Source organism: Grus americana, unplaced genomic scaffold (assembly GCF_028858705.1).
Source record: "Grus americana isolate bGruAme1 unplaced genomic scaffold, bGruAme1.mat scaffold_438, whole genome shotgun sequence".
Lineage (NCBI taxonomy): Eukaryota > Metazoa > Chordata > Aves > Gruiformes > Gruidae > Grus > Grus americana.
This window is the reverse complement of record NW_026561699.1, coordinates 32,430-46,754: the sequence shown is the minus strand read 5'-3', so window position 1 is coordinate 46,754 and position 14,325 is coordinate 32,430. Positions and strand designations below refer to the sequence as shown.

Sequence of the window (14,325 nt, the reverse complement as noted above, 5' to 3'; positions counted from 1 at the left end):
GGTAGTTACCGTAAAGATAGTAGGTGTTTATAGGTTGGTTGCAGTGAAGGTGCCAGTCAAGGAACTACTCCGGTTCTAAAATGTCCGGTTGGTAGTTCTGCCTTGCACACTAGAACTTGTATAGTAAAGGGTGTGTAATTTCTTTGGGAAGAGTAACAGAAGTGTGGAGGTTGGGAGGAAACGAGAAGATGCATTGCATTAAAAGACCTCTGAAACTGCAAAGTGAAAAAGTGCTAGTATTTATTCATCTTAGAAATTATGCCTTAAAACATCATCTGCAAAAGTCATTTCAACAGTCAAATTTTCATAACAAATTAACCTTAGTGGATCTGTGATCACACAGAACGTATATTTTGTGTTTTCAATCAGTTTTGAAACATTGTCGTGTACTTCCTGCATCTTATTTTTGGAATTTGCAATTGTGTCCTCTTTGGATTTTCCAGCTGATAATTTCCACATTTCAATTTCGATTGCTCTTGTAAGTCGAAGAACTGGCTTCATCTCTTTCTCCTGTCTATGTATCGCTCTCCTTTCCTGTTCACTTCCATGTCTTCTTGGCTCTGTTGTCAAAATAGATAGGCAGAACATGTTGTGCATCACTTATTAGAGGGAAAGTCTATGCTCTGTTCAAAAGGTGTTAAGAATTAGACTTCCAACAGAAGACGCAAGATAGAGGTTCTAATCTCAGTTACCTGACTGGTTGTTTTAGACTTTGAGAACGTTTTAGGGTGTGGATTTCTTTTCCTCCAAGTTGGTGCATTGTAAGAGCCTGAAGTATATTTGTCTGTAGAAAAAAGACAGGCACTCTTTCTTAATTTCAGCTGCAATTTAGGGAAAGACTCTCTTAGCCTGGTATGCAAATTAAATATTACATTAGCTGAAGTATCAATGCATACATTGGGTGACTCAGACACCACCTCTGAAATACAAGGTAGTATTAAATATAGATTTTGCCCCTAGAACTCTAAAGATCATCTGTAATCTCGCAGCGTTTCCATCAGGCTCACAGGATCTTCCAAAGGAGGCGGATTGTGCCACGGACATCCTTGACTTGGACAAAGTGAATGTTCCTGTGTAGACAACCTGCCCAAAGGCATCAGTTGCTTTTAGATTAGACTACTCCACAATCCGGTCTCCTTTTTTGTCCCTGCTTGGGAAAGCGCTAGATGCAAGGCAGTGTTATGTTTTTGTACTAGGTGGTTGATTTTGCGTCAGAGTATGCTGCCCAATGACTGACTAGTTTTCTGTAAAACTCGGTTAGAAATCATTATTATGAATACTCTGGTTTTCTGTTAATTCCAGATTAATTCCATTAATTCAAAGTACTAATTCCACAATAGTCCTAAATTTTTCCTTTTGCACACAGCCTGTGAGTCTTACCATAGCTTTCGGTTTGGGTCCAAAATCTTCTATTTGCGTCAAGCTGATTCTTTGTTTGGAGCGTTTCCCAGCATACGGCTCAGGTACTGCTGAAAAGAAAGGTAGCGAAAGTGCTAAGGTGGTTTTTACGACAAAAATGCTGATCGCCTTTTTTTGGGGGGGGGGGGTGTTTTTTTCATTTTTTTTTAAACGCTATATCCTTTCTCAACCTGGAAATTTGATAAGATGTGTTCTTCGCATTGAGAATGTTCTCTCTGTAATCTCTATGAAAGAAAAAGAAAAACCCCACAACTATTCGCCCCTGAGACGAAGCGGTGATGCTGGGATTCCTTTTGCTTCACTTCATTTGTCTGAAAGTGGGGGTTACTGTGTCTGAAGGAGGTTCCTTTGATTGGCAATTAAGACAGGGAGGCACCTCTAGGTGGAGATTCAGCCCAGCTTAAGAGAGGTGACTGAAACGGGCAAGATGAAATCACTTTCTTAACGTTTAAGGATCCTGTGTAAGCAGGAACCCACCTGTCGGTCCATTGCACTTTGGTTCTTGGGTGACGGTGGCAGTACGGTAGACTACATATGCTGATCTTCGAGGTTCTGAAGAACTGAAATAAGTGTCTCTTCCAGTTTCTCTCACAGGAGGAACAGCAGAAGCAGCTTCATCGTCCTTACTTTGACCCCTTTGTTGGCGACGTGGTTTTGCTTTGGGGTCTGGAGTGTGAATTCCTAAAAGAGAAGCAGCAAACTCAGACCAAAATGCTGGGCTATTCCTTCAAAATTGGACATGTTGCAGGAGGCCGGAGGCTGGAAGGCCTAGATAAAGCAAATGCTCTTTGTGGCTAGTCCAATCCAAATATGGACTGTCCCTATCTGACACTAAGAACAGAAATTAACTAGGTCCTGCCAAGTCATCTGTGAGTTGAGTAAACAAGAAGGAATAAGCCAACTGTTTTCTCAAAATACCTTTTCCTGTTCCTGTGTTATGGACTTGCTTTCTTCCTCGGAAACCCATTGCTTCTCCTTTGCTTCTTTACCGGATAGTTCTTTACCCGCTCCATGCGATTGGTTCCTGAGGGATTAAAATAGCGCATATTTACTTTTTGCAAAAGCAGGCACAATCTTCTCCTCCAAAAATGCTTTTTTGTTTGGTTGGTGGTTTTGGGTATTTTTGGGTTGGGTTTTTTTTTTTTTGTTTTTTAAAGCAGATCTCCCACTTCATACACAGGTCTTCTTGGGCTGTACATGTTAAAAGTGCCGTTCCTCAGAAGGAAAGCGGAAGCGGTTATGGTTCCTCTAGAAGAGTTCACAGTTGCAAAATCTTGCAAGGAAACTCAAAAATTGACTATAAACACAAAGGTGTTGGACTCGTTCAATGTCTTTGACCGCTTCTGGCTTAGAATGCTTCTCATTATGAATTTGAAAATCTTCATGAATACTGTATTTTGGGTTTACAGTTTAAAAGTACAAACATTAGCTTTAATCCACATACGCGTTTGTAATCACTGCGAATCAAAAGCTGCATGCAATTTATGTGCGTGTGTCCTGGTTTTAGCTGAGAGGGTTGATTTTCTTCATAGTAGCTAGTGTGAGGATATGTTTTGGATTTGTGCGGGAGACAGTGTTGATAATATAGAGATGTTTTTGTTCTATGGACTTCTTGTTGAGCAGTGTTTACACAGGGCAAGGCCTTTTCTGCTTCTTGCACTGCCCTGCCAGCGGGATGGCTGGGGCTGCACAAGAAGTTGGGAGGAGACAGACAGGACAGGTGACCCAAGCTGACCAAAGGGATATTCCATACCATATGACGTCATGCTCAGTTTATAAGGAGCTTGGGGGGAAGAGAAGGGGGGGGGGTGGCGTTCGGAGTGATGGCGTTTGTCTTCCCAAGTAACCGTTACGCGTGACAGAGCCCTGCTTCCCTGGGGATGGCTGAACACCTGCCTGCCCATGGGGAGTGGTGAATGAATTCCTTGCTTTGCTTTGCTGTGCGCACGGCTTTTGCTTTACCTATTAAAATGTCTTTATCTCAACCCACGAGTTTTCTCACTTTAACTTTTCCAGTTCTCTCCCCCATCCCGATGGGGGGAGCGAGTGAGCGGCTGCGTGGTGCTTAGCTGCCGGCTGGGGTAAAACCAAGACAGCGTGTCACAGGGGAACAAATCCTTTTCCAAAGTCAAAGTGTACCATCTAAATGGGAACCCAATGCAAAGGGACTCCACAGCATAGGGTGACAACCCTGGTCTGTGTGTCGCTACAAGGTAACTCAGTTAGCAACAAACCAGGAACCTTAATTAGCATGGTCCTGCCTACCGGTGCTTATTTCTCACGTGCTGCACATGAGGCACGCTTTTCCTCTGGCTCGGCTGCATCGTCAGTTGAGCTACGTGTTGTCCTGCGAGCTGAACAACTGAAATGATGTGGCATGCAAACTAACTTCAGTTTATAACTTGATATAAGTTTAATCCTCAGGCACATCGGTGATACAGTTTACAGCATGGGCCCAGGCATGCTTGTAACAGCTGACCTGGCGTTGCTGACGTGGTGCCAAGGAGCATTGCAGCACTACCAGTGAACGGCCAAAGCTTCAACCTTGTCACATTGGCTTTAGCTCCGATGTCAACGTACCTAGTGGTAAGGGTATTCTACTGCGGACATGTCTGTTTTATAACTTCACAGAAGCAATTCTTTTCCAAAATTAAGCAGGAAAAATTCAATTGGAATCAGCATAGAGGATCTTTTTTTTCCTAGAATGATGCTAACCCAAGCAGAATGGTAAAGAGTGGTTTTGATTGTTACAGGTAATGGTGCAGCATGAGAAAGAGTCTCTAGAACATAACAAAGAAAGAATAACTCGGATCTAAAATGGTGAAGCTTAATGCGTGCACGTTCAGGTTTTTTTACTTAGCACATGATGTTCAGCAAAGAGAAGCTGATGCTAAAGTGTATTACCTCCGTTTTCAAAGGATCCACGATCTGTTCTGGGAATGGTCTCTGCTGGTACTGTCGTTCCTGAGCTCTCTCCTTCTCCTTTTGCATTCTTAAATGTTGTAGGAATTGTATCACCGTCGCCTGGAAGGGCAACAGAGAGAGTGGTTTAGCTGCTTGTGTGTAAGCCCGGGGAATGGCGCTGCCATTCTCTTCCTCCCTCAGTGATCCTATCTGACTGAATTTCTGGTATTTTCAAGATGCATGTCATTGTGGTACCAAAAACCTCAGAGAACTGTCTGGAAGAAATGCTTTGGGGAAACATCTCTATCCTTTTCTCTGAATGTATCTAATTCTAAAGACAGACCTATATTAGAACCTGTATTTGCCTGTTTGTTACTGATTTCCTTGTCGATAGTCTAAGTATATCTCAATGAGGTGACATAAATCTTGGTCGTGAGGAAAAATTGTAGGGAAGACCACCTCTGTCGTGTGTCTCAGGAAAGTAGACATAGGCTTAATAGCCCATTTCTACCTTTTCCCTCGCCAGTGGACGCAGGTAGTCGCCACGTGTGTGACACTACCCATGTATATGGGGAAAAAGTAGTGAAGTCTGTTGACGCTCTTTGTAATACGCTATCCTTCATTGTCACTACATTAAAGAAGAGGGGAGGAGGGGCAAGCTATGGAGTAGTTTCTCCCTGTAACAGTAATTTAAAAAGTGGTAAACGATGTCCCAGAAGATGAAAAGCACTTGCCTGCCTGCAAGTCTCGCTCGGTAGCTTCCCAGGGTAGTAGCTCGTTTTCCCGAGGTGAAGACACAGTTTTTGTTGATTGGTGTTCCTGAGGGTACTGAATCCCGTAATACTCTCCTAAACATACCCCCAGGGGAGGAAAAAACCCAATGTTTACTGTATCGGCAGTATTGCTGTTTAGGAAAGAGTGACTATATTGCTGTTTAGGAAAGAGTGACTGATTTCCTACTTACCAGATTGATAGCATATTTCCTTTATTGCTCTTTCCTCTTCAAGGTCTGCAGCAGTCTGAGGCACCCAGTCAGGAGCACCTGTAGGCAGTATTTTTAAAAGGTTACGCGGTATCTATACAAAGACCTTCAACAATTCTTAATGGTCAAAAACCAACGTGAGTTTCATTGTGGTCAGGGTTTGTTTTTTTCTGACGGCAACCTCTGATTCTGGACAGAAAAATGATTCCTGAATAGCAGGAGTTTCCAGCTGCAGTGGAATTGCAGTTCCAACACGTATACAACAAGCTCTGCCCAAAGTTCCTCTGCTGCAATGTCTGCCGGCAGAGCTGGTGAAGGGAGTGCTCCTTGTCTGTCTCAGTTAAGGCCGCTAAGATCAGCAAAGCCCTCCTTTTTATACTGTTTAAATTGAGGTGGCTTACTCGGACTGAAACCGAGTTAGGAAGCGCTAACAGGCAGCCCCGAAGGGCAGGGGGAAAGTGAAAAGCAGCTTGGGGCGGCCTGAGAACTAGCACAGGAATTTGCGGAGTGCACGCATGAGAGCAGGTCGGTCTCTCGCTTTCACCCCCTGGGACTGCACGGTTCATTCCTTCCCAACGAGTCTCTCAGTCAACGGTTTAACTACATTTCAAAACCTAAATAAAATCTAATATAGCAATAAATGTATACACATACACACTCGGTTAAACTAATGAAGAGTTTTGAGGGATTCTCTTTGCTAGATTGAAGAATATCTTTCTGTAGTAAAATGAGACCGCCTACAGAGTTTAGGAAATCAGTGAAACAAGGCTTCTAGTCAGCATGAGAAACCTGCCCTCCATGGTGGGATGGGGGAGAGAATCGGCAGAGAAAAAGTGAGAAAACTCGTGGCTTGAAAGAAAGACAGTTTAATAGGTAAATACTTTGAGCAAAGTATTTAAGGGGAAGTCACACAGCTACCTTTTGTAAACCAACCTGTGACTTCACCTTCAGTGAGGAGAGTGTACAGCCCCTGTTCAAAAGTTTGTTTCCCAGAGAAGAAGTACCACCTCCTGAACTTGTCATTTTGTCCCCAAATTTTGAGAAATTTTGAAGAGTGACTACCAGTTCCAATAGTTTGGAGATTATGTCAAAAACCCGTCAAGACCTCTTTTCTCAAAAGAGGATGGTTTGATGGTTATGCTAATAAATGAGTTGGAAAGTGCATTGCGAGAGTGGAAAACCCCCTTCTACCCCCCGGTAAACGAAAGAAAAAATTGTTTACCGTTCTCCTCCTCTTCATCATCGTCCTCATCGTCGTCTTCATCGTTGAGGTGTATAGTCAGTGGAGGGTGAATTGGTCGTAAAATATTCTTTTGATTTCTGAGTGACTCTTGACCATGGGCTGGGTGCGGAATCCCTTCTTGGACACCTTGTTGCAATGGGCATCTGCAGGAAAGAACATTACATTCATTTTGTTAGGAGGGAACTGGAAGATCAAATCCAGGTTCAGGCCAGCAGGTATCTTCTTGAAATCATTGCCATACTGAAGGAGTCATTAAATAGACGGATTGTGCCTTTTCCGAAAAATCTTCTGCTGAGGTCGGCAAAAGAGCGTCTTCCAAGTACAGAAAGTCTGAAAAAGCAGGCAGATATTTACACTATGGGACAACATGGGATTAGTAATACGGGGGCTGAAGTGAGTCAATGAGTTTAGAACCCCACCTGTGAAAATATTTTAAACATGCTGAATAATAGGCAGGCCATGGCATCGATTTTGAAGAGTTTAGCAACGCTAAGCACAGGAGTACCAATTTTTAGCTTGTCGACAATTTTTTCTCTCAAAATCTTCTGAACCACAACTCTCTCTACTAAGTGCAAAGTGTAGATTTTGAGAAGGAATATGAAGTTCATGACATTAATTTACACTCAACCAGATTCTTGTGCATCTCTTGCTTGCCTATGAGCAGCATGTGTATCATGTTAAAGGCATTTTAGTAGCACTCCTGCAGACCAGATTTGTTGTATCTCGTGCAAGAGAAATTAAGATACAACACTTAACTTGGTAGAGCCTTTATTTATTCATTTCATTAGTAATGTATTTATTGATTTATTAATTTATTCCAAACGACAAACTGGAAATACATCTGCACACACAGCACTGTAATCTGATGTTGTCTCTACAAGGGGTGTCTCATCCATATAACATGTTGTGCTCTATCAACAGATACTGCTGCTGGTGGCCCTAACAACCTCCTCCCTCCAACCACACACGCTGCTTTTCATTTCTCTTAAGTGCTTACCTGCCCACTAACCATTTTCACTCCTGGAGAGATTTCATCTAGCAAATACCCAAGGAAGGCAACATTTTTACTCCATGGATCTTAGCAACCTAAACTGCCTTTTGTGACTTCACCTTTCATGTCACCGATAGTTACAAAGATTCGTAAGCAGACAGCTAAAAAAAGTCATATGGCAACCCTATTCAAATGCCAATCCAATTCCTTTCTTTGCCTTCAACTTGCCGGCATAGCGGATCATACCTGATTGATTTGCCATGGTACATTTCTTCACCTGCACGTACGCTACGTAAGCGCTGGAAGGACGTTTTTGTGCACTTACTTAAGAGCTCTACTGGACAAATGGCTGAGAAAATATTTTTACTCACTGTTACTCGGCGGCAAAAAAAGTCCATTTATGCTGCGAGGTTTGCTATGATGGAAGGCGCAACTGATCCTCAAGCAGCCTGATGGTTGTGTTTTCCAGAAACAGGAGATGTTGCTGTACTTCTGCTGCAGGAGAAAACAGGTTTCAGATACTGTCAATACAGCGATAAAACGGGACTAAATGGATTCATATACAGCGTACTGCTGTGAACATATGACTAAGATTTTGTGGGACCACGCGCTGCTACTTTCGAACATGTAAAGTTATCTTAAGCTCCAGGTAACTCTAAAGTTACCTTGAGCTAGGGCAAGGGAGCTTTCGTGATGTCTGTAGATGAGAATAGGAGCAAAGCAGTCTCCTTACTGTACTGCAGTGCGTGCAGTATCGTGGGTTACCGGCGGTTTCTTAATGAGTTTCTATGTCATTTTTTAAAGGACATCAAAGTCACACTTGAAAATAGTTGAATACGTGACGGGAAGTTCCACCCAGTTCCAGACATTAGCAGCTGGGTCTCAGAGCAGCATCTCCAAAACATGCCACTTCTGGACTGTCGTCGGGACAGCTGGGTGTTTAGAGGATCGTGAGCTCTTCTCACTGCTCCTGAAAATCAGCTGTTTGATCTACAGATGGGGCCAGGACCCACGCAGAGTGGCATAGCGATGTCTAACTTTACATAACCACCCTCCCTTTCAAGACAGATATGTCAGGAGAATCAAGGGTACAAACCACTCTACAATCTACAGCATTTACCTGTGCGTAGGGGGAACAAACATGGAAAGAGCGGTCATTCCCAGCTGCGGCCATTTCCAGCTTTCAGGCTTCTCCTCCACTCTCCTACTGCTGGCAGAACATACACGAAAAAGTTAGAGCTCTCAACATTCAGGCAACTTGTAATCGTGTCCTGAAAGCAGTAGTTCTCTTTCCAAACCTGGACCTTCAGACCTTTTTGGAAACAAGGAAGGAGCTGCTACCTTCTCCGGGCTTGCTGAACGGACGAAGGCAGTTGCTAGCCGGTATAGAATGTTACGTTACGAAAGCTCCCAACTGCTCCTCCAGCTCGTGACATCAGCATGATGGTGCTATGTGGCCTGTCCAGCTTGAACACCTTCCTCTCTCCCTTGCTTCAGAGTAGAGTACGGAAAATCGGACCGTTTCAAAGGGTCTCCCCTTCTGGTGTTTCTTTAACGTAAACCGGAACAAACCCATTTGGCAGGGCTACAAGAATACCCAACTTCTTGCTTATCCTTATCCTTTGACTAGGTTTTCAACCAAAATCCTGTTGGCCCATGTTTTTCTTGCAGCACCTCTTTCTTTGGATGGAGAAACTTGCTGCTTCGTGTTAGTACACTGCTAGCTGTTAACGGCTGACGTTGTTGGGGTTCATTGCTTTTTCTTGCTTCCATGATGTCCAGTGCCACAGCTAAAGCAGAAAGAACAGCGTACACTTGTGTCCCTAATTAAGACCTCTGTTCTCGCTCCTGTCCGAGGCTGCCTCTGAACAGACAATATCTAGGCGGGGAAAGGAAGTTTCAGTCCTGCTGCAGGTCTGGAGCGACAAGGCACAGTGAGAGGTTTTTCCGTAGGGCTCCCCCCTGGAAAGCGGGAAAGGAAGGTCGTCTCTGAGGGCCGTTTCAGCTCTGTCCCCCTCCTTTCCTGCCAGGTGGCACCCAGGTGTTGGCCCTGAAGGTTTGCGAGCTATTCTTGCTTTGTTGTGCCTCAAGTGTAGGGAACAGCCAGGGCAAGGACGAGGCCGCACTCCCCCCCCCCCAACCATTGGGGGAACAGGCAAACGGAGCTTGTGGAGCCCTTGGTGGGAAAAATAAGCTGCTCTCTCATGTTTCTTCTTTCTTTTCTTTCTTTTCTTTCAGCAGTTTTATTTGGTGATCAGAGGAATATCGGACTTATGACAGAAGCATTCATCGGAGGCAGCAAGAGGTGCAGTACTTCGCAAGGTGAAAGTAGTAAGTCATGGTGCCCAATCACAGTTATTTCTTGTTGTGATTGGGGTGGCATTCACCTGTCTGGCTGTGGGCCTGCGGGTCGTGTTTCCTGGTTTTAGTAGCAGCAGCAGCAGCAGGAGCAGGAGCAGCAGCTACTGCTGTGTGTCGGCTGGGTGACTTTCTCCCCTGGGTGTTTGGGTTCTGGATGGAAGAGCTGAAACGATTGCCAAAACGTCAGTAACTTCGTTGTTCAGCTCTGAGTACCAGCGCCATCTTGATGGTGGTTGTGTAAGGGGACCTCCCTGCACTAGGTTTTGGCTAGGATAGAGTTATTTTTCTGCACAGTGTGGGGCTGTGTTGTGGATTTGTGCTGAAAACAGTGTTGCTAATACCAGGATATTTTGGTTACTGCTGAGCAGTGCTCAGGCAGCGTCAAGGCCTTTTCTGCTTCTCACCCCCCCCACCAGCGAGTAGCTGGGGGTGCACAAGAAGTTGGGAGGGGACACAGCCGGGACGGCTGACCCCAGCCGACTAAAGGGATATTGCATACCATAGGAGGTCATGCTCAGCATATAAGGGGCTTTGGGAAGAAGAAGAAGAAGAAGAAGAAGAAGAAGAAGAAGAAAGAGGGTAGACTCAGAGCGGTGGCGTTTTTTTCTTCCCAAGTCACCGTTAACGCGTGATGGAGCCCTGCTTTCCTGGGGTGGCTGAACACCTGCCTGCCGATGGGAAGTGGTGAGCCATTTCCTTGTCTTGCTTTGCTTGCGCGTGTGGCTTTTGTTTTACCTATTAAAGTGTCTTTATTTCAAGCCCCGAGTTTTCTCACTTTTTCTCTTCCGATTCTCTCCCCCATCCCACCGTGGAGGGCAGGTTTCTCGTGCTGACTAGAAGCCTTGTTTCACTTAGGTTTCACTTCTATTGTGTGCTCTATTGGATTACAGCTGTTGTGACTTCACCTGTCATTAAACATCTTGACCACAAAGTGGTAGTTACCGTAAAGATAGTAGGTGTTTATAGGTTGGTTGCAGTGAAGGTGCCGGTCAAGGAACTACTCCGGTTCTAAAATGTCCGGTTGGTAGTTCTGCCTTGCACACTAGAACTTGTATAGTAAAGGGTGTGTAATTTCTTTGGGGAAGAGTAACAGAAGTGTGGAGGTTGGGAGGAAACGAGAAGATGCGTTGCATTAAAAGACCTCTGAAACTGCAAAGTGAAAAAGTGCTAGTATTTATTCATCTTAGAAATTATGCCTTAAAACATCATCTGCAAAAGTCATTTAAACAGTCAAATTTTCATAACAAATTAACCTTAGTGGATCTGTGATCACACAGAACGTATATTTTGTGTTTTCAATCAGTTTTGAAACATTGTCGTGTACTTCCTGCATCTTATTTTTGGAATTTGCAATTGTGTCCTCTTTGGATTTTCCAGCTGATAATTTCCACATTTCAATTTCGATTGCTCTTGTAAGTCGAAGAACTGGCTTCATCTCTTTCTCCTGTCTATGTATCGCTCTCCTTTCCTGTTCACTTCCATGTCTTCTTGGCTCTGTTGTCAAAATAGATAGGCAGAACATGTTGTGCATCACTTATTAGAGGGAAAGTCTATGCTCTGTTCAAAAGGTGTTAAGAATTAGACTTCCAACAGAAGACGCAAGATAGAGGTTCTAATCTCAGTTACCTGACTGGTTGTTTTAGACTTTGAGAACGTTTTAGGGTGTGGATTTCTTTTCCTCCAAGTTGGTGCATTGTAAGAGCCTGAAGTATATTTGTCTGTAGAAAAAAGACAGGCACTCTTTCTTAATTTCAGCTGCAATTTAGGGAAAGACTCTCTTAGCCTGGTATGCAAATTAAATATTACATTAGCTGAAGTATCAATGCATACATTGGGTGACTCAGACACCACCTCTGAAATACAAGGTAGTATTAAATATAGATTTTGCCCCTAGAACTCTAAAGATCATCTGTAATCTCGCAGCGTTTCCATCAGGCTCACAGGATCTTCCAAAGGAGGCGGATTGTGCCACGGACATCCTTGACTTGGACAAAGTGAATGTTCCTGTGTAGACAACCTGCCCAAAGGCATCAGTTGCTTTTAGATTAGACTACTCCACAATCCGGTCTCCTTTTTTTGTCCCTGCTTGGGAAAGCGCTAGATGCAAGGCAGTGTTATGTTTTTGTACTAGGTGGTTGATTTTGCGTCAGAGTATGCTGCCCAATGACTGACTAGTTTTCTGTAAAACTCGGTTAGAAATCATTATTATGAATACTCTGGTTTTCTGTTAATTCCAGATTAATTCCATTAATTCAAAGTACTAATTCCACAATAGTCCTAAATTTTTCCTTTTGCACACAGCCTGTGAGTCTTACCATAGCTTTCGGTTTGGGTCCAAAATCTTCTATTTGCGTCAAGCTGATTCTTTTGTTTGGAGCGTTTCCCAGCATACGGCTCAGGTACTGCTGAAAAGAAAGGTAGCGAAAGTGCTAAGGTGGTTTTTACGACAAAAATGCTGATCGCCTTTTTTGGGGGGGGGGGGGTGTTTTTTTCATTTTTTTTTAAACGCTATATCCTTTCTCAACCTGGAAATTTGATAAGATGTGTTCTTCGCATTGAGAATGTTCTCTCTGTAATCTCTATGAAAGAAAAAGAAAAACCCCACAACTATTCGCCCCTGAGACGAAGCGGTGATGCTGGGATTCCTTTTGCTTCACTTCATTTGTCTGAAAGTGGGGGTTACTGTGTCTGAAGGAGGTTCCTTTGATTGGCAATTAAGACAGGGAGGCACCTCTAGGTGGAGATTCAGCCCAGCTTAAGAGAGGTGACTGAAACGGGCAAGATGAAATCACTTTCTTAACGTTTAAGGATCCTGTGTAAGCAGGAACCCACCTGTCGGTCCATTGCACTTTGGTTCTTGGGTGACGGTGGCAGTACGGTAGACTACATATGCTGATCTTCGAGGTTCTGAAGAACTGAAATAAGTGTCTCTTCCAGTTTCTCTCACAGGAGGAACAGCAGAAGCAGCTTCATCGTCCTTACTTTGACCCCTTTGTTGGCGACGTGGTTTTGCTTTGGGGTCTGGAGTGTGAATTCCTAAAAGAGAAGCAGCAAACTCAGACCAAAATGCTGGGCTATTCCTTCAAAATTGGACATGTTGCAGGAGGCCGGAGGCTGGAAGGCCTAGATAAAGCAAATGCTCTTTGTGGCTAGTCCAATCCAAATATGGACTGTCCCTATCTGACACTAAGAACAGAAATTAACTAGGTCCTGCCAAGTCATCTGTGAGTTGAGTAAACAAGAAGGAATAAGCCAACTGTTTTCTCAAAATACCTTTTCCTGTTCCTGTGTTATGGGACTTGCTTTCTTCCTCGGAAACCCATTGCTTCTCCTTTGCTTCTTTACCGGGATAGTTCTTTACCCGCTCCATGCGATTGGTTCCTGAGGGATTAAAATAGCGCATATTTACTTTTTGCAAAAGCAGGCACAATCTTCTCCTCCAAAAATGCTTTTTTGTTTGGTTGGTGGTTTTGGGGTATTTTTGGGTTGGGTTTTTTTTTTTTTTGTTTTTTAAAGCAGATCTCCCACTTCATACACAGGTCTTCTTGGGCTGTACATGTTAAAAGTGCCGTTCCTCAGAAGGAAAGCGGAAGCGGTTATGGTTCCTCTAGAAGAGTTCACAGTTGCAAAATCTTGCAAGGAAACTCAAAAATTGACTATAAACACAAAGGTGTTGGACTCGTTCAATGTCTTTGACCGCTTCTGGCTTAGAATGCTTCTCATTATGAATTTGAAAATCTTCATGAATACTGTATTTTGGGTTTACAGTTTAAAAGTACAAACATTAGCTTTAATCCACATACGCGTTTGTAATCACTGCGAATCAAAAGCTGCATGCAATTTATGTGCGTGTGTCCTGGTTTTAGCTGAGAGGGTTGATTTTCTTCATAGTAGCTAGTGTGAGGATATGTTTTGGATTTGTGCGGGAGACAGTGTTGATAATATAGAGATGTTTTTGTTCTATGGACTTCTTGTTGAGCAGTGTTTACACAGGGCAAGGCCTTTTCTGCTTCTTGCACTGCCCTGCCAGCGGGATGGCTGGGGCTGCACAAGAAGTTGGGAGGAGACAGACAGGACAGGTGACCCAAGCTGACCAAAGGGATATTCCATACCATATGACGTCATGCTCAGTTTATAAGGAGCTTGGGGGAAGAGAAGGGGGGGGGGGTGGCGTTCGGAGTGATGGCGTTTGTCTTCCCAAGTAACCGTTACGCGTGACAGAGCCCTGCTTCCCTGGGGATGGCTGAACACCTGCCTGCCCATGGGGAGTGGTGAATGAATTCCTTGCTTTGCTTTGCCTGTGCGCACGGCTTTTGCTTTACCTATTAAAATGTCTTTATCTCAACCCACGAGTTTTCTCACTTTAACTTTTCCAGTTCTCTCCCCCATCCCGATGGGGGGAGCGAGTGAGCGGCTGCGTGGTGC

At 44.0% G+C, this 14,325-nt stretch overlaps 1 protein-coding gene across 1 annotated transcript; it reads right to left on the bottom strand.

Moving 5' to 3' along the window:
* Positions 1-2,046: 2,046 nt before the first annotated feature.
* On the bottom strand, positions 2,047-8,927 carry LOC129200735 (uncharacterized protein C12orf50 homolog; the record flags this gene model as incomplete). The annotated part of the gene is made up of 8 exons (XM_054812010.1): positions 8,660-8,927; positions 7,907-8,034; positions 6,528-6,691; positions 5,288-5,365; positions 5,058-5,171; positions 4,324-4,443; positions 2,409-2,443; positions 2,047-2,100 (listed from the first exon to the last, which is right to left on the bottom strand). Coding segments are annotated over exons 1-8 (747 nt in total), but the record flags the coding sequence as incomplete, so codon positions are not given.
* Positions 8,928-14,325: the final 5,398 nt, after the last annotated feature.